The 25,741-nt window shown below is 34.9% G+C and overlaps 1 protein-coding gene and 1 non-coding gene across 2 annotated transcripts in view; both read right to left on the bottom strand.

The window, feature by feature from the left end:
* LRP1B (LDL receptor related protein 1B) overlaps positions 1-25,741 on the bottom strand; it is a 1,982,574-nt gene that overhangs the window by 998,044 nt on the left and 958,789 nt on the right. Inside the window, 1 exon segment of the mRNA XM_047722477.1 lies at positions 24,780-24,942. Within this exon segment, the coding sequence (XP_047578433.1) occupies positions 24,780-24,942 (163 nt within the window).
* On the bottom strand, positions 2,834-2,938 carry LOC125096637 (U6 spliceosomal RNA). The gene has a single exon (XR_007126305.1). It is a non-coding gene; the product is annotated as a U6 spliceosomal RNA (small nuclear RNA).

Genomic DNA, 25,741 nt, shown 5'->3' with positions numbered 1-25,741 from the left:
TGTTGGGTTTGGGAATACAATTCATTGTTAAACTCTATGGTGATACAACGTTGACTAATAATAGTGAAGAAATTCCCCAGTTTTCATCTGTATCCATCAATTCTCATACTAGGCAGGCTAAATTGATGAATAGTAAAAACTAGCTCACAAATACATAGCAGTCACCAGATAACAAAGCATTTTTATATAAGTTGCTATATGTAATTCTTATTTTCCTAATGAGGATAACAAGTAAACAAAATTGTTCACATTTTATAAATGCTGCTCTTGAACATCAGATAATGATTTTTCACATAGTTGTATAAAACAGCTGCTAGGATACTAAACTAGAACTCTACTCAAGGTATTCTAACCCAAGTTGTAGGTTTTTTACTCTCTGTAGTCATTATGATCATGCTTATCATGGGGCCATATTTCCTTTTGTGATAGTAACAAATAGATTTTGCTGAAATCCAGATTTGGAGAAGCAGCTTTAAATCCCCCATAGCCTCATTAAAGAAAAAATAAGCTCTGGAATTTAGAGGATACAAAGTCACTCTAAGAAGGAATAAGGAAATTGGAAATATAGTAGCAGCTGGTCCAGAAATCTTTTACTGATTACTTTTATAATGTTTTCCTACCCAACTACTAAAACTAGTTACTGTTATTTCCTTGTTTCTATTTGACCCACTATCTCAATGGCTCAGTGTTTTAATCATCTCATTTCTGCTTCAAGACATCACACTTCATCTGATCTTTCCATTCTTCCCAAGAATCCACTTTCCCGATAAACTCAAGTAACAATGATAGTGAAATACCTTCACTGATTTTTAAGTTCTGACTTTGAAAACAAATTGCTGTGCAGAAAGAATGTGGAATGAACAAGATCACTTAGATAAAAGTAGCCAGAGGGCTTTAATCCATGGTATATTTCAGAAAAAGCACAGAATTTGGGAGTTGAAAGAAAATCTTACAAATCATCAGTTATGAATTAACCCAGGTTATATGAATCCAGAACTAGAAGCCAAATCTTTTGCTTTAAGCCAGGGCTCTTCCCAATATATGATGTTATACCCCCCACATCACCAATTCTCTTGTTTTCTCTACTTTTGGGTTGTCTTTTCTCTGTTAACTCCTCAGTGGTGAAATATTGATAGCACTGATTAGATGTTTATACTATTATAAACATGGTAAATAAGGTCACTAGTCCCTATGGGATATCATGATTACAAACAGTATTAGCTAATAATTTTTCATTATCTATTAGATATACATTTACCTCCTACCAGCTCACAATATACAGGATTTACAAATTAATTACTATCTTATTATTATTTTGTTCATTTAGGAAGTGCATCATCATCCTCTACCAACATAATATGAAGTTATGTTGTTAATCATTTTAAGTATAATTGAACCATTAAGAAAGTAGGAATAATAGCATATTCTTAGTAAGTTATATCCATTTAAATTAGTTTATAAAGGAAAATAAGAAATTAAAAGTTTCACATAATTTGTGACTATATGAATAATCATGATTAAATTCTCACTTACTTAAAAATAATCATTTTTAGTTAGAAGTCTTAGTTAACACAATGCTCATTATAGCGAGCTTTAATATTTTCTTAAATGTTAAGTATATCATTGTTATTAGCATACTTTCACTTGAAGACTTAAGCCATAGCCATGTAATAAAGTAAATTTCTTCTACCCATAACACATTCATAATACATCCACATAATACTTCACAAAATGATGTTTCCATCACAAAGTGATGTTGTCCATTTATTCAGGTACTACCTTAGTCCAAGAAACTGTTACCCATCTTAAGCTGTTGAAATGAGCTCTTCACTAATCATTCCACCCACTTTTTGCCCCACAATACACACACACACACACACACACACACATACACACACACACTACTTCACAATAACAGAGCTTTCTAGATTGTAAATCTGGCCAACTGACTCTTTGGCATATGATTTTCCAGTGTGGCTTTCAAGGTTCTGGACAATAGAGTCCCAGCCTCTCTCTTCACATTCATTTTGAGCCATTCATCTCGTTGGTTATTGTACTTCAACCCACACTGCCCCTTTCCCAGTTTCTCAAATACGCTTCACTCTCTTCCTCCTCAAGGTATCAGACTTTGTCTCTCTCTGCAGTGCTTCTTGTGCTCCCTGTCAACATTACCACTTTCCCTAATTTTCTTGTCTTATCCTATAAGTAACATTTTAAAAGTCATCTCAGTGAGACTTTCACTGACCAACTGACCAACTAACTTAACTAATGTCCTCTCTGTCAGTCTTGACAATTACACATTGTTTACATGCACCTATCATAATCTGTATTTATGAGTGTATCTATGTATGAAAGTACTTACTGGTTGCACTGGAGTAAAAAATAAATAGCACTCTTAATTATTTATTTTTATAAGATGTATCAAGTAAGCTCATTGCTTTTTAACAACTCTAAAAAAAGGATTTTAGAAAAATACATTATTATAATAGAGTATTACTAACAAATCCAAAAATTAAAATGTAATATGCATAAAACTAAAATCTCTATACTTCAAAAGTGCCTATCCCATAGGGCTTCATCCAGATCTAGTTGAAACATAATAGTTTAAAAGACTGAAAAAAAAAAATAAAAGACTGGTTGCTACTTTATTTTTACTTTTTTATTTCCCAAGATATTTTTTTTATTTTTAAATTATTTGATACTTGTAGAAAAGTCATAAAAATAACCCAAAGGACTCCCATAGACTTTTCACCCTGAATCCCCATTTATTATAATTTTACCATACTTGCTTTATCATTGAATATACAAAAACATATAAAATATATTTTTTTCTAAAAATATGGGATATAAAATGCTCCACAAGTGTCCTCCTTATATAGGAGTCAGGGTAATCTTTGTATTGTTCCATTTTTAGTAAATGTGCAGCTAAAGTATACACTTAGCATTTTTAATTTTACCCAAATTTAGTTTCCATTATATTTTCCAAATATCACATATACATCAATTAACTAAAAGAGGCATTGTGCACATAATAAACATCAATGTTTCTTCCTTTCTTCTTTCCAGTAGCAGTATTAAAATACTTATCAAATTATACAAGATAGACATTAATTAAGTGGAACAGACACAGCTGATATATGACCAATATTGTCATGTAGGTGTTAATTCAGTTCCTTCACTTTTTAAAATCTGTTTTTGCTGGGAGCTTTCATTATTTATTTGATGCTTCATATTAGTGAATTAAAGTTAATAATACATATGGTAAACTACATTCACTTTAGAAACATTAACTCCTTTGATTCTTATAATAATCTTTGATAGAAATGTCATGAAAGTTAAAAATGGAGGGTTTTCAGTAATTAAAACACATTTTCCATTTAGTCCATAAGGAGCATATTTTCCATTTAGTCCATAACAAATCTACATCTGTTGGAATAGAGCACATTTTTAGAACTATGATGTAACTACTTAAAACTACCACCGGATTTTAGATGATTCTTAACAAAGAATAGAAACAAAAATTAAGATATAACTATTAAAGTATAATGGTTTTAAGACAACAGGTTACTTAAAGAGAAGTGATGGAAATCATGGTGTGAAGTCGGAAGTCTAAAGTAGAAATCTAAAAGGAAAAACGACAAAGAATACTATAGCATATTTTATCTATAGAGCCAAGTATGGCATACTTTCATTTGGGTGGGCTAGTCTATGTGTCAACAATTGCCACTAAAAATAAAGTCTGATTCAGCAGCCTATTTTACCAGAAGTTATCTGACAGCTTGTATCTATTGTAAATGATGTGCATTAAAACAAGATTGCTCTCTATCTGCTAGAAAGTGAAGCAGTGGTTTCTATTATAACCATGTTTAGAAAAAAAAATGAGTCAGTTACCTAGAGTAGTGAAGTGCACTGTGTAAGAGAGTGAACTATTAAACAATCATACTCAATCACTATTGAAATTTAAATCCTGAACTACCAAATTATAGAAAGAATTTTGCAGTTCAGACTGCCAAAAGAGAAAAGGACACTAGAGAAAATAATTATAATAAGTAACTGCAATAACAGTACTATTCTTTATTACAAAAATAGCAACTTTTATCCATACACTCTTCATCTAATACGATTGTTTCTGTTCAGAAATTTATTACTAATCAGGAATGCTACAGTAAGATTTTCAGAGTTTAAATCTTGACTTCATTAATTAGTAAATGTGTGAAATTTATTAGGTGCTTTTCTCTCCTTATCTAAGTCTCCTGATCTGTATAGTGGGTATGACACATACATGTTTTTGTGAAGACAAAGCAAATGATTTAAGCAAATGACTTATAAAAGAGCATGACAGAAAACAATGCATGACAGAACAAATTAGTAATCATAATACACATAGTGCTCAATGGTATTTTGTCATAAACACACTTAGTAGTACAAAGTTGGTTGCAAAATCTTTAAAATATACATGTAGTTATAGAGGGAAATAAAACAAAAAACAACCTTTTGATTAGTAGCTAAATCTTGACATTTTTGTGTTTCCCCCTCATTTCAAGTCACTGGAGGTTTTCCAAACCTACACCAATTATTTATATTACCTAGTTTTCTGGGATAGCCATAAATAATTGAAGTGAGTATTTGAGGAGAACTGCATTATCATTAATCCTGCATTGCATGGTACAGCAGTGTGCAGGAACAGACATTCCAAGAGGAGCAACAGAATTACAGTCATTAGGTCATAAAGAAGAGAAGCTGTTTTCTAATGACAAAAGTTTTGAAATTTCATCACCTAAGGTATCAAAATTGATAACAGGAAACAAGTTCGACATCAACCAGGTTCAAATGTGCAAGTGAAAACAGGATTTGGACACAGATTGGCATAGAAAAAGATGCCACCCCCTCCTACCCACCCCCCAAAATAATCAAAATTTGATTATAAGTATTGCTACCCAGGTTATTAACCCTATATTCACAATGAAGTTTGGTTACCAAGTATACAAACTCTTAATTATAAAGTACCCATACACCATTTATGAATATATTTATATACATACCTATTCCTATCAAATAGTATACAGCAAAACCCATTCCATGGTGTGTATTTAGATCTTTTCTTCTAAAATTGTGACATCTTTAAAAAATCTCCTGTTTTCTTATGAAGAGGTATAAGGACCAAGTGAACCCATACTTCTGAAGTGGTAGATATGATAATTAGCCTCACATAAGTCTTAATAAAAAATTGCTTTTGGGTGGTAATGAAGCCACCAACCCTAGAAAATGAGACTAGAAGAAGCATTTCTCATGCATGCGTGAGTCAGCTATACCTTAGTTATGACAGAAATGTGACTCTGTCCCGCTTTCTCTAATAACACTGTCTCCTGTGATTTCTCCCTACTGTTTCTGTTGCCAAGAGTCTCATACTGAGTTTTAACTGTGTGGAGAAAGCACAGTTATGGATCCATTGGTCCTCTCAGTTTCTAAAGCTGTTTCCTTCACAAACTGTGACTTGAATGGTGAGAAAAGTACAGGGAAAGTAGTTTCCACTCCACAAGAAATGTTAGTATTTACCCACTTCTTTTTTTCTCAGCCCACACAAGCTCTTTCATTTTTAAAATTGAGAGTAAATATTCCCTTCAAATGCCTGTATATTAACAAAGGCTGACTACACATGGGAAAATGGAGCCAATCATTATAATCATGCTAAAAGATGCAGGGGGAGATTTCTTTCTTCCCTTCCTGCAAGTTTTACATTTAGGGAAATCACTCAACCACTCTTTAATTGTGCCCCTGTGGCTTTATAAGAGTTAATGATGCTTTTGAAAGGTGCTTCTATTTAGGGAGGAACTGAGGGAAGTAGACTTAGGATCATCCAGAATTCATAGCCTAGTGGTAAACAGAGAACATAGAATTAAGGCATTTTTGGAATTTGACTGTACCTGAGTGAGAATATGGAAGTCCTGGATGTCAACACATACGAAGAAAAGATACAATTATTCTGAAAGAGTCACTTGTTTCCTGATTGATTCACAATTAGTCATATGATCACTTACAAATAGTTTCTTCTTCCTTCCTTTTTAAAAATATGAACAGGCTTGCAGCAACTTCATCCTAGGAACATTGCCAAAGGCAAGGGAAGCAAGGGCAAAAATGAACTATTGGGACTTCATCAAGATGAAAAGCTTTTGCACAGCAAAGAAAACAGTAAACAAAACCAAAAGACAACTGACAGAATGGGAGAAGATATTTGCAAACAACATATCAGATAAAGGGCTAGTATCCAAAATCTATAAAGAACTTATCAAGCTCAACACCCAAAGAACAAATAATCCAATCAAGAAATGGGCAGAGGACGTGAACAGACATTTTTGCAAAGAAGACAACCAGATGGCCAACAGACACATGAAAAAGTGTTCCACATCACTCAGCGTCGGGGAAATACAAATCAAAACCACAATGAGATACCACCTCACACCAGTCAGAATGGCTAAATTAACAAATCAGGTAATGACAGATGTTGGCGAGGATGTGGAGAAAGGGGAACCCTCCTACACTGTTGGTAGGAATACAAGCTGGCACAGCCACTCTGGAAAACAGCATGGAGGTTACTCAAAAAGTTGAAAATAGAGCTACCCTATGACCCAGCAATTGCACTACTGGGTATTTACCCTAAAGATATAAATGTAGTGATCCGAAGGGACATGTGCACCCTAATGTTTATAGCAGCAATGTCTACAATAGCCAAACTATGGAAAGAACCTAGATATCCATTCATCCAACAGATAAATGGATAAAGAAGATGTGGTATATATATATATATATATATATATATACACGCGCACACACACACACACACACACACACACACACACACACACAATGGAATACTATGCAGCCATCAAAAGAAATGAAATCTTGTTATTTGCGATGATGTGGATGGAACTACAGGGTATTATGCTTAGCGAAATAAGTCAATCAGAGAAAGACAATTATCATATGATTTCCCTGATATGAGGAAATTGAGAGGCAATGTGGGGGGTTTGGTGAGTAGGAAAGGAATAAATGAAACAAGATGGGATCAGGAGGGAGACAAACCATAAGAGAGAGACCCTTAATCTCACAAAACAAACTGACGGTTGCTGGGAGGAGGGTGGTGGGAGAGGGTGGTTGGGCTATGGACATTGGGGAAGGTATGTGCATAAACCTGGCGATTCACAGATTGTATGTACCCCTGGGGCTAATAATGCATTACATGTTAATAAAAAATTTTAAAAATATTTTTAAAAATATGAACAGGCTTTATTTTTAGAGCCTCAGGTTTATAGAAAATTGAGCAGACATGAAGTTCCCATACATCCCCTTTCTTCCTCACTCATGTTTTCTTCTATCCTACATTATCCTGTTACACTTGTTAAGATTAATGAAACAATACTATTGCATTAACTGAGGTCCATAATTTACATTAGAGTTCACTCTTTGTATTGTTTAGTTAGTTATATGGGTTTTGACAGATGCATAATGACAACTATTCACCATTACAGTACCATATAGAACAGTTTCACTGCCCTAAAAATTGTCTTTATTCTACCTGTTCATCCTCCCTTAAGCCCCTGCTCCAACCTCTGGCAACCACTGATCTTTCTGCTTTCTCTGCAGTTTTTTTTTTCTTTTTTCTTTTTTCATAATATCATATAGTTATTTCCTTTAAATTTTCAGAACAAACCCAGTGTGTCATTTCTATTTGTCTTCATGGAACTGACACATATGCAAACTTACAGGTATCCCATGTTAAGGTACAAAATTACCACACTGCATATTCCCAGGTGCCATATTCCTCAGGACTGAGTACCCAGTTTATGTATAAGTGGTAGCTCACCACAAACCCCCAAATTCTTCATCTTAATCCCCTCCTCCTCCCAGTTTAAAGCTGACTCATTACAGATACAGTGTAATGGATTAGGGTGTAGTTTGCTTGAGTCTGAGCCCTGACTGCAACACCTACTGGCTCTTTGACTAAAGGCAAGTAATTTACCTCTCCAAAGCCTCATCTGTAAAAGAAGATAAAGGTATTAATTACCTCACAAGATACTGTGATGATTAAATTGATCAATGTACAGGGAATGCTTAGAATAATGACTGGTCAAAGTAGACAGTCAGTAACATTGATATTAATCTCTTTCTTTCTCTGTCTCTCAAAAAATTCAAATTCACATTCTGCAAATTCACATTCTGATGCGATACAAAACACAAAGGAAACAAGACAAATAATGCAAAAGGAGTTAATTGACTCGACTCTATGTGTAACTAGTCTTTAGGTAAATAATGATAGAGTGACTTGAGGTACTGGGGTAGTTGAGATCATCTATGAGAACATGCTCAATAAAATCCCTTCCATCATGGAGAAGTTCACAGAGCACAGAGGAGCTCACTGTATGAATTCCATGTGATGTATTCAGCATCAGTTTAATCAGGACAAAGGAGCAGAGCAGGATGTTGCAGAAAGTACTATATTATAATTTGTCTCAGCATATATATGCTTCTATATTATAAACACTAAGAATATTATTATGAAAAATATGTAACATAAAGCTCTCTCTAATTCAAATCTTTAATAAAACTACCTTCCAGAAAAATGTCATAGCTCAGACATAAGGTTTTAAAAAATACTATTAATTGCAAAGTGTTTAAGGCAGAGACTTTTTTTTTTAAAGATTTTGTTTATTTATTTATTTGACAGACAGAGATCACAAGTAGGCAGAGAGGCAGGCAGAGAGAGAAGAGGAAGGAGGCTCCCGGCTGAGCAGAGAGCCTGATGCGGGGCTTGATCCCAGGACCCTGGGATCATTACCTGAGCCGAAGGCAGAGGCTTTAACCCACTGAGCCACCCAGGTGCCCCTAAGGCAGAGACTTTGATCCTCTAAATTTACCTATAGTATTAACTAAAATAAATATTCTTATATAATTTGAGAAAAATGGGATTTTGCCTTTAATCACAATGATCATACTTCAGCTATTAATCCTCTAGTTTACAAAACAAAGTTTTATGAGTTATCCATCTTAATATAATTAATTTTAATAAAATATACCTAAAATTATTTTTTAAATCATGAATATTAAGTTGTCTGATAACTGAAATCTAATGCATGAACTAACCTACAAAAAATTAAAAAAAATAAAAACCAGGCATAGCTTAAGGAACATCTTTACTAAGCAACCTCAAATGTATTTATTATTCTGCTTATTATATCCAGGTACTTGTCTTTGAATAATATAAGCAGACACATCCAAATAGTAAGAAGGAGTATTTAAGGAAGGCAGAGCTTCCAGCAACTAGTTCTTTTTCTCATTAAAAATTTCCCTGTCTTCAATCATCTAAACCTATGTTTGTCTTATTCACCAGGAAGTCACTATAGATCCCTAAAATATCTCTTCCTATGGAATAAACCAGGGCTTTCTCTGTAAATTTAGCATGCTTCAGCATCAAAAACAAAACAAAACAAAATAAAAACATGTTTGGTAGCCACAGTTTGAATAATTGCTTTGTTAAATCATCATAGATGTTATCGATGCAGTTTTCACTGTCATCTTTGTCATCATCATTATCATCATCATTATCACCTCCATTCTATCCAATCCAGTATTGGCAGGGTTTTGATAAAGAACCTCAAAACATCCATCATGAACAAAATGATTTGCTCTCAAGTACAGTAATTTGGATTCCACAGCAAATATTCCCATGGCACTGAAACAATACATCTCTTTCTTATTCTCACTATAATTATCTGTTTGGCTTCTTCCAGTTCTTTTCCCTAACAGAAACTTGATTATGTTCAGATGCCATCATTCCCCATTCTCCTCCCCAACCAGCTCCCTCACCACCACCAAATCCCACATGACTGGGAGAAATTGAATACACTTCCAGATCTTGGGGTGAATTCTGATTAATACAATTCCAAATAGCACATGGTATTCTTCCAGCAACTGAGACTCTTCTGGGTGTGAGAAAACCTTACTTAGCCCTCAAATTGAAGTAATAGATTGTAGTCAGATTTCTTTCTTTTTCCTGCTGCATAAGGATAAATAAATTTCCCTCACTCGCTACTGGCAGCAACCTTAGGACCATGGGGGAAAAGGATGTAGCTGTGGATGGCAGAGCAGATATATGGAAGGGATGTGACTCTCTAATGATGTCATTGAGGTGTCAATTCAACCAAGCTTGGATCCAGCCAGGCTTGGTCTTCTCTGGACTTCCTCTAAGTGAGAAAATGAATTCTCTTATCATTTAAGCAGGTAGAGTTGGGATTTTTGTCAGTGTCTAAAGTATTAAAAAATATATTGACCATTATCATACTATATTTACACTGTTTCAACTGTCTTCTCATTCTCTTGTGCCTCTGGTGTTACCCCTACCAATACTCCATTTTGTCATCCACTCTCAGATTGAATTTCCATTAACATTACATTTATTCAAAGTATGCTCCAAAACAAACAAGAAAACGAAAAAATTAAAAAAAAAAAAAACTTAGTGTATATCAAACAAAATCTAAGATAGCCATTCTGGAAGCTAAGGCCTTCTATGGGCTGGTAGTAGTAGTAAGATCTCAGGAAGAACAAATAGAAGAACAATTATCGGGGCGCCTGGGTGGCTCAGTGGGTTAAGCCGCTGCCTTCAGCTCAGGTCATGATCTCAGGGTCCTGGGATCGAGTCCCGCATCGGGCTCTCTGCTCAGCAGGGAGCCTGCTTCCCTCTCTCTCTCTCTCTCTCTGCCTGCCTTTCTGTCTACTTGTGATCTCTCTCTGTCAAATAAATAAATAAAATCTTAAAAAAAAAAAAAGAAATCTCTTTAAAAAAAAAAAAAGAAGAACAATTATCATTCAAACATCTGAAGAGTTGGAAATAGAGTAGAGAAAGTTCCTGGTGTTTCTAACCTTTCCAGAGAAGAGAGTGTTCAGGTTCTAGGAATTTGGCACAAATTATTTAGAGAAATTGTCCCAATAAAGAGATGTATGTTATTTCATTTACTGGCCAGGGTATAAATATACTGGTTTCTCTGAGTGTATGTTTGCCAAAAAAACTTTTAATAGATTATGTGTATTTGTGAATGTCTCAAGAGGAATGTAAACCTAATGAAAATAACTCATTCAAGGTAAATGATAAACCTGAAATCTGAACATTCAGGGGAATGTAAAAAAAAAAAAAAAAAGGCAAAATATGACCCACTCCATTTAAAATACCTTTTAGAAACAAAGTCTTTGATATACTATCCTCTTCTACATGTAAACTGTTAGTAACCAAAAGACAAAAAAATAATAAAATCAGAGAGTGGTTACAGTGGCAGAGACAGTCATCCATCAACAAAAGCTCATAGTTCATGCCACTCCCTTTCCAAAATGTGGAGTGGTTGGCAACTTTCCATTTAGAAACCATATTTTCTAGCCACTTATCTTTAGATGTGACCAAGTGAGTAGATGTCACTAACTATGAATGGAACTGAAATAATAAAGGTCACTACAGAGCTAGAAATAGAAAAAAGAAAAAAAAGTCAGATGTGCCTTTTCTCTCTCTGGTCAAAAATCAGAGGACTCTCGAGGAGAAGATATTTGCAAATGTCTTATCAGATAAAGGGCTAGTAATTGAAATCTATAAAGAACTTAACAAAGTCAACACCCAAAGGACAAATAATCTAATCAAGAAATGTGCAGAAGATATAAACAGACATTTCTCCAAAGAAGACATCCAAATGGCCCACAGACACATGAAAAAGTGCTCAATGTTACTCAGCATTGGGGAAATACAAACACAAATCACAATGAGATACCACCTCACACCAGTCAGAATGGCTAAAATTAACAAGTCATGAAATGAAGGATGTTGGTGAGGATGTGAAGAAAGGGGAGGCAGAATCCTCTTACACTGTTGGTGGGCATGCAAGCTGGCACAGCCACTCTGGAAAACAGTATGGAGGTTCCTCAAAAAGTTGAAAATAGAGCTACCTTATGACCCACCAATTGCACTACTCGGTATTTACCCCAAAGATAAAAATGTGATTTGAAGGGGCACCTGTATTCCAATGTTCACAGCAACAATGTCCATAATAGTCAAGCTATGGAAAGAGCCCAGATGTCCATTGACAGATGAATGGAAAAAGAACATGTGATATATATACACCATGGAATGCTACTCAGCCAACAGGAAAGGAAATCTTGCCATTTGCAAAATTTTGGGTGGAACTAAAGTGTATTGTGCTATGTGATTGACTTATTAGTCAATCAGAGAAACACAATTATCATATGATCTCATTTGTATTTGGAATTTAAGAAACAAACCAGAGGACCATGGGGAAGAGAGGAAACAATAAAACAAGATGAAATCAGAGAGGGAGAGAAACCATAAGAGACTCTTAATCATAGGAAACAAACTGAGGGTTGCTGGAGGTGAGGGGGGTGGAGGATAGTATAACTGGGTCTTGGACATTAAAGAGGGCATGTGATGTAATGAGCACTGGGTATTATATAAGACTGATGAATCAGTAAGAAAAAGTACTAAAAATGTCTTTGAGCAATAAAAGTCAATTAAAACTTCACAGTTAAACAGAAGAATTTCATCTTCAGATATAAGGTGTTTGCTTCCCACTGAAGCATTGTTTTCAGGTCTCAAAGTGACCATCAATAGGTTGAAAGAGAAAACCAAGAGTGTGAGAAACAAAAAAATAATCTGAGTTTGATAGTTATTTCTAGAATATAACTTAGTGAGGCCGTTGGTATAGAAAAGTAATGGGAAGCAAAGAAATAAAAATTCTACTAATTTTCAAGGGAATTTATAACCACAAAAGTCATGAGCCTAGCTTACAAAATTATTTTTCTCTTCAAACATTAAAACAACTTGAATGGAACAAGAAACAGTCTATATGGAGTCCACAGGGAGAGAATATTCCCCATTGCCAATTTTGTACTGACATGCATTGATGTATTGATGTATTGAACACAACAGACTAGAAAAAACCTCCCAGGGGAAGCATAGGTAAAGAACAATGGACAAGAGGAAATGTTATAGGGAAAGAACCAGCACCTAGATAACCACCAGGGCAGGAGGGCCTTCCTTTCTTTGGCTGGTAGGATTTCATTATTGCTTTATGCCAACTACTACTGTGTGCCTACAATCTTCTTTTCTAGCTGATAATTTTGTTTGTCATTCTATCACTGATCTATCCATTTATAAAGGGTATGGAGGGGACTGTGGGTATTTGCCTTTTGGTCCACAGTTTGCTGTATACAAGGAAGCACAAAAGGTCATAATGAAGAGGTTTACACATCACCTAGAGATCCTCCACTCTGACCTAAATGTAGTATTCTATGTATGCGATTAGATATGTAAGGTTGCATATAGATATATTTCATAGTCAGAAGAAAAGACTGTGACAGAAATGGCAAGTATTTATTGAAAGTTCTCACTTCCATAGTATGGTGGTGTCATGGGCAAGAAACTGCCTAATCAGGTAATACAGTTGACAGCTATAGTCACCATGCTGTACATGTGTACTTATTCATATAACTGGAAGTTTGTATGTTTTGACCACTTTCCTCTAATTCTCCCTTTCTCCAACTTCTGCCATTGGTAATCACAAATCTGATCTCTTTCTATGAGTTTGTTTTATCACTTTTTGTTTAGATGTCATATGTAAGTGAGTTCATACAGTATCTGTCTTTCCTTGTCTGACTTATTGCACTTATTATAATGTTTTCAAGGTCCATCCATGTTGTCACAAATGATAGGACTTCCTCTTTGTTTTTTCTTTAATGGTTGAAAAATATTCCACTGTGTGTGTGTGTGTGTGTGTGTGTGCATACACTCATCTACATGTATATCACAAATTCTTTAGATAAAAGTGCAATGATACACTCACTGATAGACATTAAGTTCTTCCCATGCCATGGCTATTGTAAATAATGGTACTGTGATCATGGGGGTGCAGATATCTTTTTGAGTTAGTGGTTTTTTTTTTTTTTTTTAAGACTTAATTTATTCATTTGACAGACAGAGATCACAAGTAGGCAAAGAGGCAGGCAGGGGTGGGGGGGGAAGGAGGCTCCCTGCTGAGCAGAGAGCCTGATGCGGGGCTGGATCCCAGGACCCTGAGATCATGACCTGAGCCAAATGCAGAGGTTTAACCCACTAAGCCACCCAGATACCCCTGAGTTAGTGTTTTCATCGTCTTTGGATATATTCCCAGAAGTGGAGTTACTGTATCATATGGTAGTTCTATTTTTAATTTTTGAGTATCCTCCATATTGCCTTCCACAATAGCTGTATCAATTTACAACTCCACCAATGGTACACAAGGGTTCCCCTTGCTCTACCTTTATAAGAGCATTTGCTATTTCCTGTCTTTTTGATGATGGCCATTCTCACAGGCATGAGATCATATCTCATTTTGTTGATAATTTGCATTTCCCTAATAACTAGTGAAATTGAGCAACTTTTCATGTACCTGCTGGCCTTCATATTTCTTCACTGGATAAATGTCTATTCATGTCTTTTGCCCATTTTTTTAATGGGATTGCTTTTTGTTTGTGCTATTGAGTTGTGTGCATTCTTTGTATATTTTGGATATTAACCTCTTATCAGATACAAAGTTTGCAAATACTTTCTTCTTCCCATTCCATAGGTTGTCTTTTCACTTTCTTGATGGTTTTTTTCACTGCGCAGAAACTTTTTTACTTTGATATAGTCCTACTGGTTTGCTTATCTATTTATTTATTTAGTTGTTTGTGCTTTGGATGTCATATACAAAGATTGGTCACCAGTACCCATGTCAAGGAGCTTTATTCCTATGTTTTCTCCTAGGAATTTTATGGGTTCAAGTCTTACACTTAAGCTTTTTACCCATTTCAAGTTAATTTTTGTGAGTGGTGTAAAATATGAGTCTACTTTCCTTCTTTTTACATATGCCTATCCAATTATCCCAGCACAATGTATTGAAAAAACAGTCTCCTTTCCATTAAGTATCCTTGGCTCTGTTATCAAATATTAGTTGACTATATATGCTTGGGTTTACTTCTGGGTTCTCAATTCTGTTCTGTCAGTTTGTCTATTTTAATGCCAGTACCATACTATTTGATGACTACGATTTATAGTATAGCTGGTAATCAGGAAGTGTGATGCCTCCTGCCTAAACACAATTTTTAAAAGTGCTTACAAAGATAATTATCTCACTAAAACTGAAAAAAGACCAGATACGCTCAGCATCTGACTTTTTCCTTTGCATGATTAAAACAAAAACAAAAACAAAAACAAAAACAAAAACTTGAGTAAACACTATTTGACACTGTAAAACATCCACCTTGACCCTAAGTCCAGACCAATTTCTCCCCAGACAAACCACTAAGAATCTGGCTCAAGGGAAAATATCAATTTTGGATCAATATCCTGCAAGGCTCAACAGTCAAGCAGAACAAAATATAACTCAGCATAAAAGCTGTTGTTTTTTTTTTTCCTTCTTGTTTTTTTTTTTTAGTTGAATATGATTATATAACCTACAGTAAAATTCTGAATTTATGTTATATATGAAAGAGTGGTAATATGCAAGGGGAATGGTGTCAAGTACTTATTTTATTGTTTTTAATCCTTTTCCTTTCCCTTGTGGGGGCATTTCCAAACCAAAATTTTCTATTTTTTGAAAATAATATTTGTTCATGACCCATTATTTACCTCATAAACTTCAAATAAATTAGAGCTTAGTATTTTCTTATTTAGAATGTATTTTTTTGTAAACTATAGTAACTATATCTTCTGGTTGTAACATTTGATATTTGATGCATAACTCTGTTATACTCCAAGCTCCATAAGAGAATACATCACATCATTATGTTTGATGTCCTCATTACACCTGAGTGATATAAGAAATCCATCCATGCATTTTCCAAAGCAGTACCACTGGCTCATACAAACTTCTTGTTTTCACAGAACTCTATGTAAGAAACAATTAGAAATAATTTTAAACTACTTGGAAATATAAAATTATTCTTTTCTAATAATGGCATAGATTCTTCCAGTATGGAAAATATTATCTGGCAGGGAGTATAAGAGCTTTCATGCCACTTGAGAATCATTTTATAAGTGAAACAATAATTTACTTAATGTTAACCCTATGGCTTAGAATATTCACATAGATTCCAAAAGTATGGAGAATCTGATAGAATAAATACTACCATAAGTTTCTTAAAGTATATCTTTAAAGATAAAAATAGGGATACTAGAACTGTTATCCAGACTGTACTCCCACCCCAGCTTCTTCTTAGTATTGTAAAATGTTCCTGGAAAAAAATGCCATTTTCCCTAAAAAGAGATTAAAAAAAAAATATTCCTCGATATGAGTTTGAATGGCCTTGGCCAAACAGAAATAGAACTCTCCTAGAAAAGGGAATTAAGAATTGGAACAAAGTATTTGTCCATATTCCAAACAAGTTTAGCTAAGTTGAAAGAGACCCCATAAGTGCATAGGAAGAACAAGAAAAAGTCAAAGAATTGCACAAAAGATATTTCTTTTGTATGATATTTCTATATCACACAACACTGCTTGTGGTAGATAATGTTGGTTCTTAATCCATTTTTCTTTTTCCACGTTAGCTTGGTCCCAATTTCGCTCCCATGTCCTTCTGTCTTTCACATGCCATTGGTAAAAAAAAAAAAAAAAAAAAAAAAAAAAAAAAAACAAAGAAAAATGGCTTTTGTTGTCCCATTCAGGTAGGCATCTACCCCATTTCTGACCAAGAAGACATGAAAGTATGTCTGCTTAGAAGCTCTTCTATAGGGGCACCTGGGGGGCTCAGTGGGTTAAGCCTCTGCTTTCAGATCAGGTCATGATCTCAGGGTCCTGGGATTGAGTCCCGCATCGGGCTCTCTGCTCGGCGGGGAGCCTGCTTCCTCCTCTTTCTCTCTCTCTGCCTGCCTCTCTGCCTACTTGTGTCTCTCTCTGTCAAATAAATAAATAAAATCTTAAAAAAAAAAAAAAAGAAGAAGAAGCTCTTCTATACTCAAGAAAAATACAATGGTTTTTTTTTTCCCCCTTTTTTCTTTATTTTTAAACTGAGTGTCTTGTTTCTACACAGGATCCCTAGAATCTCAATAGCCATTTGTGACAAGAATGGAATTAGCCTGAAAAGCACACACTAAAGATAACATCGCAAAGAGGTAAAGGGACACACATCCTTAATGATCTTGTTGAGCCACTCAAATAACCAATACAGGAACTGTCTTATATCTAGATTTTTAAGTGAAATAATAAATTCCTTTGTAATTTAAGTTATACATAGTTTCTTTTTTTTCTATTACTTTATCTACTTGAGGGGACATCATTAATCAGAGTCAGAATTCAGAGAAGAAATCTCTTTTATATGGAGTAGAGGTATGGGAAGATATTAAATATAATTACTACAAATAGCACTGTGAACTCAATAATTTAGAGATAAGCTTAACAAACACTGAAAACTTACAGAGAGAAAAAGAGAGAACAGCAAAGAGAGCAAATAGAGACATAGGATGTTTTGCACTATTTTGAGTTATTTATATTATTATGAATCATGTCAGCTAAGAACACAGTGAGATTGAATCAATTTGCGGTAAGCTTCCAGTAAAGCTGTAGTGAACATAAACCACTCCAAACTACTCTTTCATAATCCCAGGAAAATCACCATATAATTTGTATCTGAAGGAGACAGTGATTAAAGGCAATGACATACATGAACCTCCACTTGAGGAGAGGCCTGGAGAGGAATTTGCAGCATTTGACCCTAGACAAAATGAATTAATGAGAATAATCTGAGTCATATATAAGACAGCTAATATGGATTTTTACCCTTGAGCTAATATGGATTTTTACCTTTCAACCACTGACTTCACTCCAAATAGTGCAGACCATGACAAACTTACATGTCCATGTTGTCTTGCCTAATCACAAGAGCAACTCCTGAAAGGAACTTTGGATTGAAAAGTAGCAGTGGTAACTCTCCTGAAGCACTTAGTAAACTGGCCAATTTAAGTAGATGCCTATTGTTTAGATAATTCTCTATGAATCTAAATGGCATCAGGAGTGCTAAAGTCACCAAAGAAGGTGTACTAGTGTAATAGGTAAATAGGAGATAAGCATATAGATATTTAGATTAACTACAGACAGATAAAAAATGAAAATAAAGCTATTGTAATGATACTCACTTGAATTTGTTGTTACAGAGAAGAAGACACATTGGTAAGGCTTGGGGAATAATTAACACAAACTTGTAAGATGTAATCACTGCACTCCATTCACTGAGTATAAGAAATGAGCAAATAACTCCTTGGTACTCTTCACATAGGTGAATTTGGAGGTCTACCCACCTAAATACTGCTCCCATGTGTAGGATCAAGATTGTTTCAAAGATACACTGATAAACCAAAATACACTTTTAGCAGTTAGTTTAGATAAACAAAACTATCTCTCTATCTATCTAAAGAAACTTTAAGTTTAGTATCTCCAATAAGAAAATTAGAGCAAGTCAACACATCAACTCAGTAGGATGATAACTGAAGTTAGTGAAATGTCTCCCTTCTCTGAGGTTTCCTCTTCTTTTTAATTTTTTTTAAATTTTTATTTATTTATTTATTTTAATCTAACAGAGAGAGAGCATGCACACACAATCAGGGATAATAAAAGGAGAGAGAGAGAGGGGGAGAATTAGTCTCTGCTGAGCAGAAAGCCCAATACAGGGCTCAATCCCAGGATTCTGGGATCATGACCTGATCTGAAGGCAGACAGACACATAACCAAGTGCCACCCAAGTGCCCTGAAGTTTTCTTCTTCTTCTTCTTTTTTTTTTTTTTTTAATTTCTTTTCAGTGTAACAGAATTCATTGGTTATGCACCACACCCAGTGCTCCATGCAATACGTGCCCTCTCCAATACCCACCACCTGGTTCCCCCAACCTTCCACCCCCACCCCTTCAAAACCCTCAGATTGTTTTTCAGAGTCCATAGCCTTTCATGGTTCATCTCCCCTTCCAATTTCCCTCAACCCCCTTCTCCTATCTCCCCATGTCCTCCATGTTATTTGTTATGCTCCACAAATAAGTGAAACCATATGATAATTGACTCTCTCTGCTTGACTTATTTCACTCAGCATAATCTCTTCTAGTCTCATCCATGTTGATACAAAAGTTGGGTATTCATCTTTTCTGATGGAGGCATAATACTCCATAATGTATATGGGCCACATCTTCCTTATCCATTTGTCTGTTGAAGAGCATCTTGGCTCTTTCCACAGTTTAGTGACTCGAGTACAGATCCTTATGCTGCTACAAACATTGGGGTACAGATGGCCCTTCTTTTCATTACATCTGTATCTTTGGGGTAAATACCCAGTAGTGCAATTGCAGGGTCATAGGGAATCTCTATTTTTAATTTCTTAAGGAATCTCCACACTGTTTTCCAAAGTGGCTGCACCAACTTTCATCCCCACCAACAAGGGTTCCCCTTTCTCCACATCCTCTCCAACACACGATGTTTCCTGTCTTGCTAATTTTGGCCATTTTAACTGGTGTAAGGTGGTATTTTAATTTGAATTTGAATTTCCCTTATGGCTAGTGATGATGAACATTTTTTCATGTGTCTGATAGCCATTTGTATGTCTTCATTGGAGAAGTGTCTGTTCATGTCTTTTGCCCATTTTTTGACATGATTATCTGTTTTGTGTGTATTGAGTTTAAGAAGTTCTTTGTAGATCCTGGATATCAACCTTTTGTCTTTACTGTCATTTGTGAATATCTTCTCCCATTCTGTGGGTTGCCTCTTTGTTTTGTTGACTGTTTCCTTTGCTGTGCAGAAGCTTTTGATCTTGATTTTATGAAGTCAGCATTACCCTGATCCCCAAACCAGGCAAAGACCCCACCAAAAAGGAGAATTTCAGACCAATATCACTGATGAATATGGATGCTAAGATTCTCAACAAGATCCTAGCAAATAAGATCCAACAGCACATTAAAAAGATTTATCTAACATGACCAGGTGGGATTCATCCCTGTGTTACAAGGATGGTTCAACATCCACAAATCAATCAATGTGATAGAACAAATCAATAAGAGAAGAGAAAAGAACCACATGGTCTTTTCAATTGATGCAGAAAAAGCATTTGACAAAATCCAGCATCCATTCCTGATTAAAACACTTCAAAGTATAGGGATAGAGGGAACATTCCTGAACGTCATAAAATCTATCTATGAAAGACCCACAACAAATATCATCCTCAATGGGAAAAAGCTCACAGCCTTCCCGTTGAGATTAGGAACATGACAAGGACGCCCACTCTCACCACTCTTGTTCAACATAGTATTAGAAGTCCTAGCAACAGCCATCAGACAACAAAGAGAAACAAAAGGTATCCAAATTGGCAATGAAGAAGTCAAACTCTCTCTTCACAGATGATATGATACTTTATATGGAAAACCCAAAAAAACTTCACCCCCAAACTACTAGAATTCAGACAGCAATTCAGTAATGTGGCAGGATACAAAGTCAATGTACAGAAATCAGTTGCTTTCTTATACACTAACAATGAAAATACAGAAAGGGAAATTAGAGAATTGATTCCATTTACTATAGCACCAAGAACCATAAGATACCTGGGAATAAACCTAAACAAAGAGGTAAAGGATCTGTACTCGAGGAATTACAGAACACTCATGAAAGAAATTGAAGAGGACACAAAAAGATGGAAGATAATTCCATGCTCTTGGATCAGAAGAATAAACATTGTTAAAATGTTTATACTGCCTAGAGCAATCTATACTTTTAATGCCATTCTGATCAAAATTCCACTGGTATTTTTCAAAGAGCTGGAGCAAATAATCCTAAAGTTTGTATGGAATCAGAAGAGACCCCAAATTGCTAAGGAAATGTTGAAAAAGAAAAACAAAACTGGGGGCATCACATTACCTAAGTTCAAGCTTTACTACAAAGCTGTGATCACCAAGACAGCATGGTACTCACACAAAAACAGGCACATAGACTAGTGGAACAGAGTAGAGAGCCCAGATGTGGACCCTCAACTCTATGGTCGAATAATCTTCGACAAAGCAGGAAAAAATATACAGTGGAAAAAAGACAGTCTCTTCAATAAATGGTGCTGGGAAAATTGGACAGCTATATGTTTACACTGTAAACAAAGATAAACTTGAAATGGATAAAAGACCTCAATGTGACACAGGAATCCATCAGAATCCTAGAGGAGAACATAGGTAGTAACCTCTTCGATATCAACCACAGCAACTTCTTTCAAGATATGTCTCTGAAGTTTTCTTCTAATAAAGAGAAATATGCAAAAAGATTTTAAGGGAAACTAAGTTTACATCCTTTTCAGGAAACTTTTTTATGGATATGTGTAGAGGATAGTTCTTCCTCAAAAAGATAGGATTCACAATTTGTAACCTATAAAAATGTGAATATGAATATTTGAAATTTAGGGGTACTCATGAATTACATACTCGTGAATTACATATTCTTCAAGATTCATACTTCCATGATGAGAGCAAGAACACATAGTGACATGTCTTTAGATACTTCCTAATGTCCAAACCTATAGCAAATTCAGAACTATCTGAATCAACAAACTGATAATAGTTAGTTGTGGGGGTATAGTCTATAGATTTAATTAACCCACAGTGGAGTTTGAGGAGGTTAACAGACAAAGGTCAGCAACAATTCTGTCCTGTAACAGGTGAATAGTGAGTGCAGGCTCTCATTTGAAACTGAGACTTGCTGTAGGAACCACTGAATAGAACTGAAAAACCTGTTATCACCCCAAAGATCTCCCTGTTACAAAACCCCTTTCATGGGCATGGGCAAACCTGCCTCATTTCTGGTTTCCCAAATTCACAGAGCATCTTAGATTAGAATTTCATAAGTCCATCCTACTCCCTGATAGCTGTTTACTTTGATTCTATCTCTAATTTTTTCATCTATGATTAGTTTTGCCAGCAGCAGGAATCCAGGTAGGTAATGGGGAAGTGTTTATTAACTATTTAAATACTGTCAATCACTCCTATGTGCATTCAACTCCGAGACTTGATCTTCACTCTTCTGCTTTCCGGCATTTGGCCTGCTCTTACAGAGAACAAAGATGATAATAATCTTTTCCCTGGCTCCTTACATGGGGTCACAGATTCACAAATAAATCCTACAAACACTCTGCCATTCATACTTTACAAGTTAAAAATCCAAACTATATAGAAAAATGGTATACATTATACTTAGAAAATATGCAATTCCTGATGTTTCTCAGATTTCCCCTCTCCCTATTCATCTCACATAACTCTAGAGAGTTTGGGTTTTATACATCGTACCACACATCTGCCAAAATACATTTTTCCCAAAATGTCAAACCAACTTCATTATCATTATTATAAGTAAAAGTTAACAGTATAGCCAACTAAAAGTGTTTTTTTTTTCAATGCTGCTTTTGAAGAGGTAAGGCAAATCTCTTTCCATTTCTAATGCTATTAAGGTCAAGCTCTAAGAATCAGGTCTGACTTTAAATGTATCCCAGTGTTTTCCAAAGTTACAAGAGAACAAGCCAAAAATATATCATTCAACCCATACAATTAAGAAAAGGTAGGAGAAATTTCACTGGTGGCACGTGTTGCCTTTAGTAGGTCATGCAGAGTTGTTCTAGCCTTAACTATTCAAAATAGTATGGAGCAGGCCCAAAAGTAGAAGTTAAAGGAAAAACCTACTGTTCCTATCCTAGATAGTATCATATTAATCCTAGCCAAATTTCTGATAATAAGAGAAAAGTAGGATATATTTGAAAGTATTCTATTACAAACTGGTTTATAGTTATAAAAGAGCAGATCTCTGCTGTCTCTGATTTCTACGATTCATGATTGAAAAACTGTTAGAGGCATAGAGCAAACTCAAACAAAAAATTCCAGAGAACCTATTGTGATAAATGATACATGACAAAATTACATTTAAACAGTTACTAGGCCCAAAGGCATCCTGCAGAGAATAAGCACATACAATATGGGGGTTTTCTACTCCTAATTCCTTTGATAAAAATGACAAAATATGTTTTTTTTTTCATGTAATAACAGAAACAGGAAGCTCGAGAACATAAAACACATTGCTATTCAGAAAGGGAGATGGCATTCACATATATTTCAGACTGACAGTTTTATTTAAAAGGGGTCTCTGGATCTTTGTTTTTAAGAATGGGGAAGGATAAGATGGTAGAATGAGGGGAGAAATGCAATAGCTTCACCTCTTAACATTTTTGACAGATAAGGCTAATCTGAAATGCAGTTAGCACATCCAGGGAAAAACGTGCAAGCAAATATATTTCTAAATAGAATTCCAAAAGAATGTTGTTAGCATATTTGTAAATTTCCAATTCTTTCTTACTACCCTTATCCAACAACCCAAACAAATCAGTTTAAATACAACTTCTTTTACTAATGTCTTTTGAAGCATCGCTGCAGTCAGATTGAGTCAAGTAACCATCTGCTACAAATACAAATAGAGCTACATTCAAGAATTATATTACACAGCCTTCCTAGCAAAGTTCTTACGTGCAAGCTGTTCTTGTCAAAATCAGAACCATTGTGATGATGCATCTTAATATTCAATCAGACTTTAAGTAAAGAGTGACAAAAGTCCACATATGGATGACAGCTGTTTCTTCAGTAAATATTTTCCCATTTATTGAATGGAGGCTTATGGCAGCTCAGGATATGTTCCATCATCCTGAACTGCTTGGGGACAATTAAAACAGTAACAAGGATAAAATTTCAGTTTTCAAATCTTTGCTACAACTTACATCTGAAAAAAACAATATTTTTTTTAAAACAATTGAAATTGTACATTATGTCATTGATTTGAGAGTATCCATGCACAGTATTGACTGGAGAAACAGCTGGATTTATAAGACTTTTTTGCCCTTTCCCCTCAATAATGCCATAGTATTTGTAAAATTGAAACATAATTCCTATATGGATTTTCTAACCATATGAACAAACTTGATGGAAATTTAAACATTTATGACTATGTTTTGACAAACTGTGAAATATTTGAAAAAGATTAATGAACCTATTAGCTAAAAGAAGTTCAGATAAGACATCTTTTTAACCAACAAAGAGGCTTGCAAAATTAAAAACAAACAAACAAAAAAAAAACAGAGAGAGAAAATAGATTCCGATAAATTCAGTAACTCCATAATTATATAGTATTTACATATCAGTAGTTAGAGAGAAAAAAAAGTAGGTTTCAACTAAAAGATGACCTTAATGGTTTAGTATTGTCCTTGAACTTGTATTATGCCCCTTTTATTAATCCCAAATGTGTTGAATATGTTTGTTAATAGTACATCTTTCAAGGAGTATTTCTGAAGCTTGCTAACATCAAGGTATACTGCTAAGGGAACTTAAAGTCTTCTCTCTTTAACCTAAAACTATCCTGATGCTCTTGTCTGATGACCCCAAAGCAGTTCTTAAGAGAGTAACAGGTTGTTTTTACCTCAGATTAGACCAGCAATATTAATGTGCTAAGGAATTGGTATTCCCCAGGTTCTGCATGGTAAATTGTAACCCTTTTCTCCTCCTTGCAATGCAGATGTTGAAACTGACATTCAAAAATATTTTGAACCAATGGTCTTCTATTCCACAACTCCTATAAGACATTGATCTTTTTTTTTTTGATTTATTATATTTTTAATTGGTAACTATTTCAGATCAAACACTATAATAAAGAAAAAAAAAAAAAAAGAACTTCTTACCCTGCTATTGGATCTACTGCTATTGCCTTAGGATTATGAAGCTCCAGGTCAATCAGGGTGACACATACAGACCCATTGTAATTACAAACAAAGATCCGGTCACTGACATGGTCCACGAAATAGAGATTTCTGGTAAGCCAGTCAATCGCCATTTGTTGCACATCTGAAAAACACACATACAAAATCATTGCATTACAGGTACAAATTTAGTATCACAAGCCAAAGAGTACATAAATCTGTCCAGACCATCACAGAAGACATTTCAAAAGGAAAGGCAGTTTTATGATTAAAACAAACAAACAAAAAAAACCCTGCAAAGATAATTTTTTGCTATACCAAATAGGAAAATCACAAAATAAGTGATTTAATTATTCTGTAAAGTAATGACTACCTTTGATAACTTTCTTCTTGTTATATAGGAGTGAGAATGATCTAGGGATATGGGTAAAGAATTTCTAAATCTTAAAATACACGCATTTGCAATAAAATCTTTGTCCTATGTCCTCCATTTATACAAAATAGTTTATTCAACACAATGGTTCAATGACAGCCAAACTCTTTAGTAGTAATAAATCTGAGGGTGAACCCATATTTTCAGATCCTCTTCCATTAAAAAAAAAAAGGAGGGGTGGAAAAAGAGATTTGTAAAATCTCTTTGTTTAAAAAAATATTGAAAGCAAAAAGAGGGGTGATATGTTTTTCAGTGGCATACACAGGCATTATAAAACAGGCCTGCTCAAAGATTAATTCTCTAGAAGAGTATTTTTAATAGTACCTTCTGTGATGAAGGAAACATTCTACATCCGTGTTGTCTAATCAAGTATCCATTAGCCAAATGTATCTAATTGAACAGTTAAAATGTGACTAGTGTGAATGGGAAACCAAATCTGTACTGATTTCATTTTAATGATCTCAGATTTAAATTAAAAAGATATAGTTAGTGGCTACAATGAATAGAGCAG

Source organism: Lutra lutra, chromosome 3 (assembly GCF_902655055.1).
Source record: "Lutra lutra chromosome 3, mLutLut1.2, whole genome shotgun sequence".
Taxonomy (NCBI): domain Eukaryota; kingdom Metazoa; phylum Chordata; class Mammalia; order Carnivora; family Mustelidae; genus Lutra; species Lutra lutra.
The sequence above is the reverse complement of the archived record's forward strand: the minus strand, read 5'-3'. Positions and strand labels throughout refer to the sequence as shown.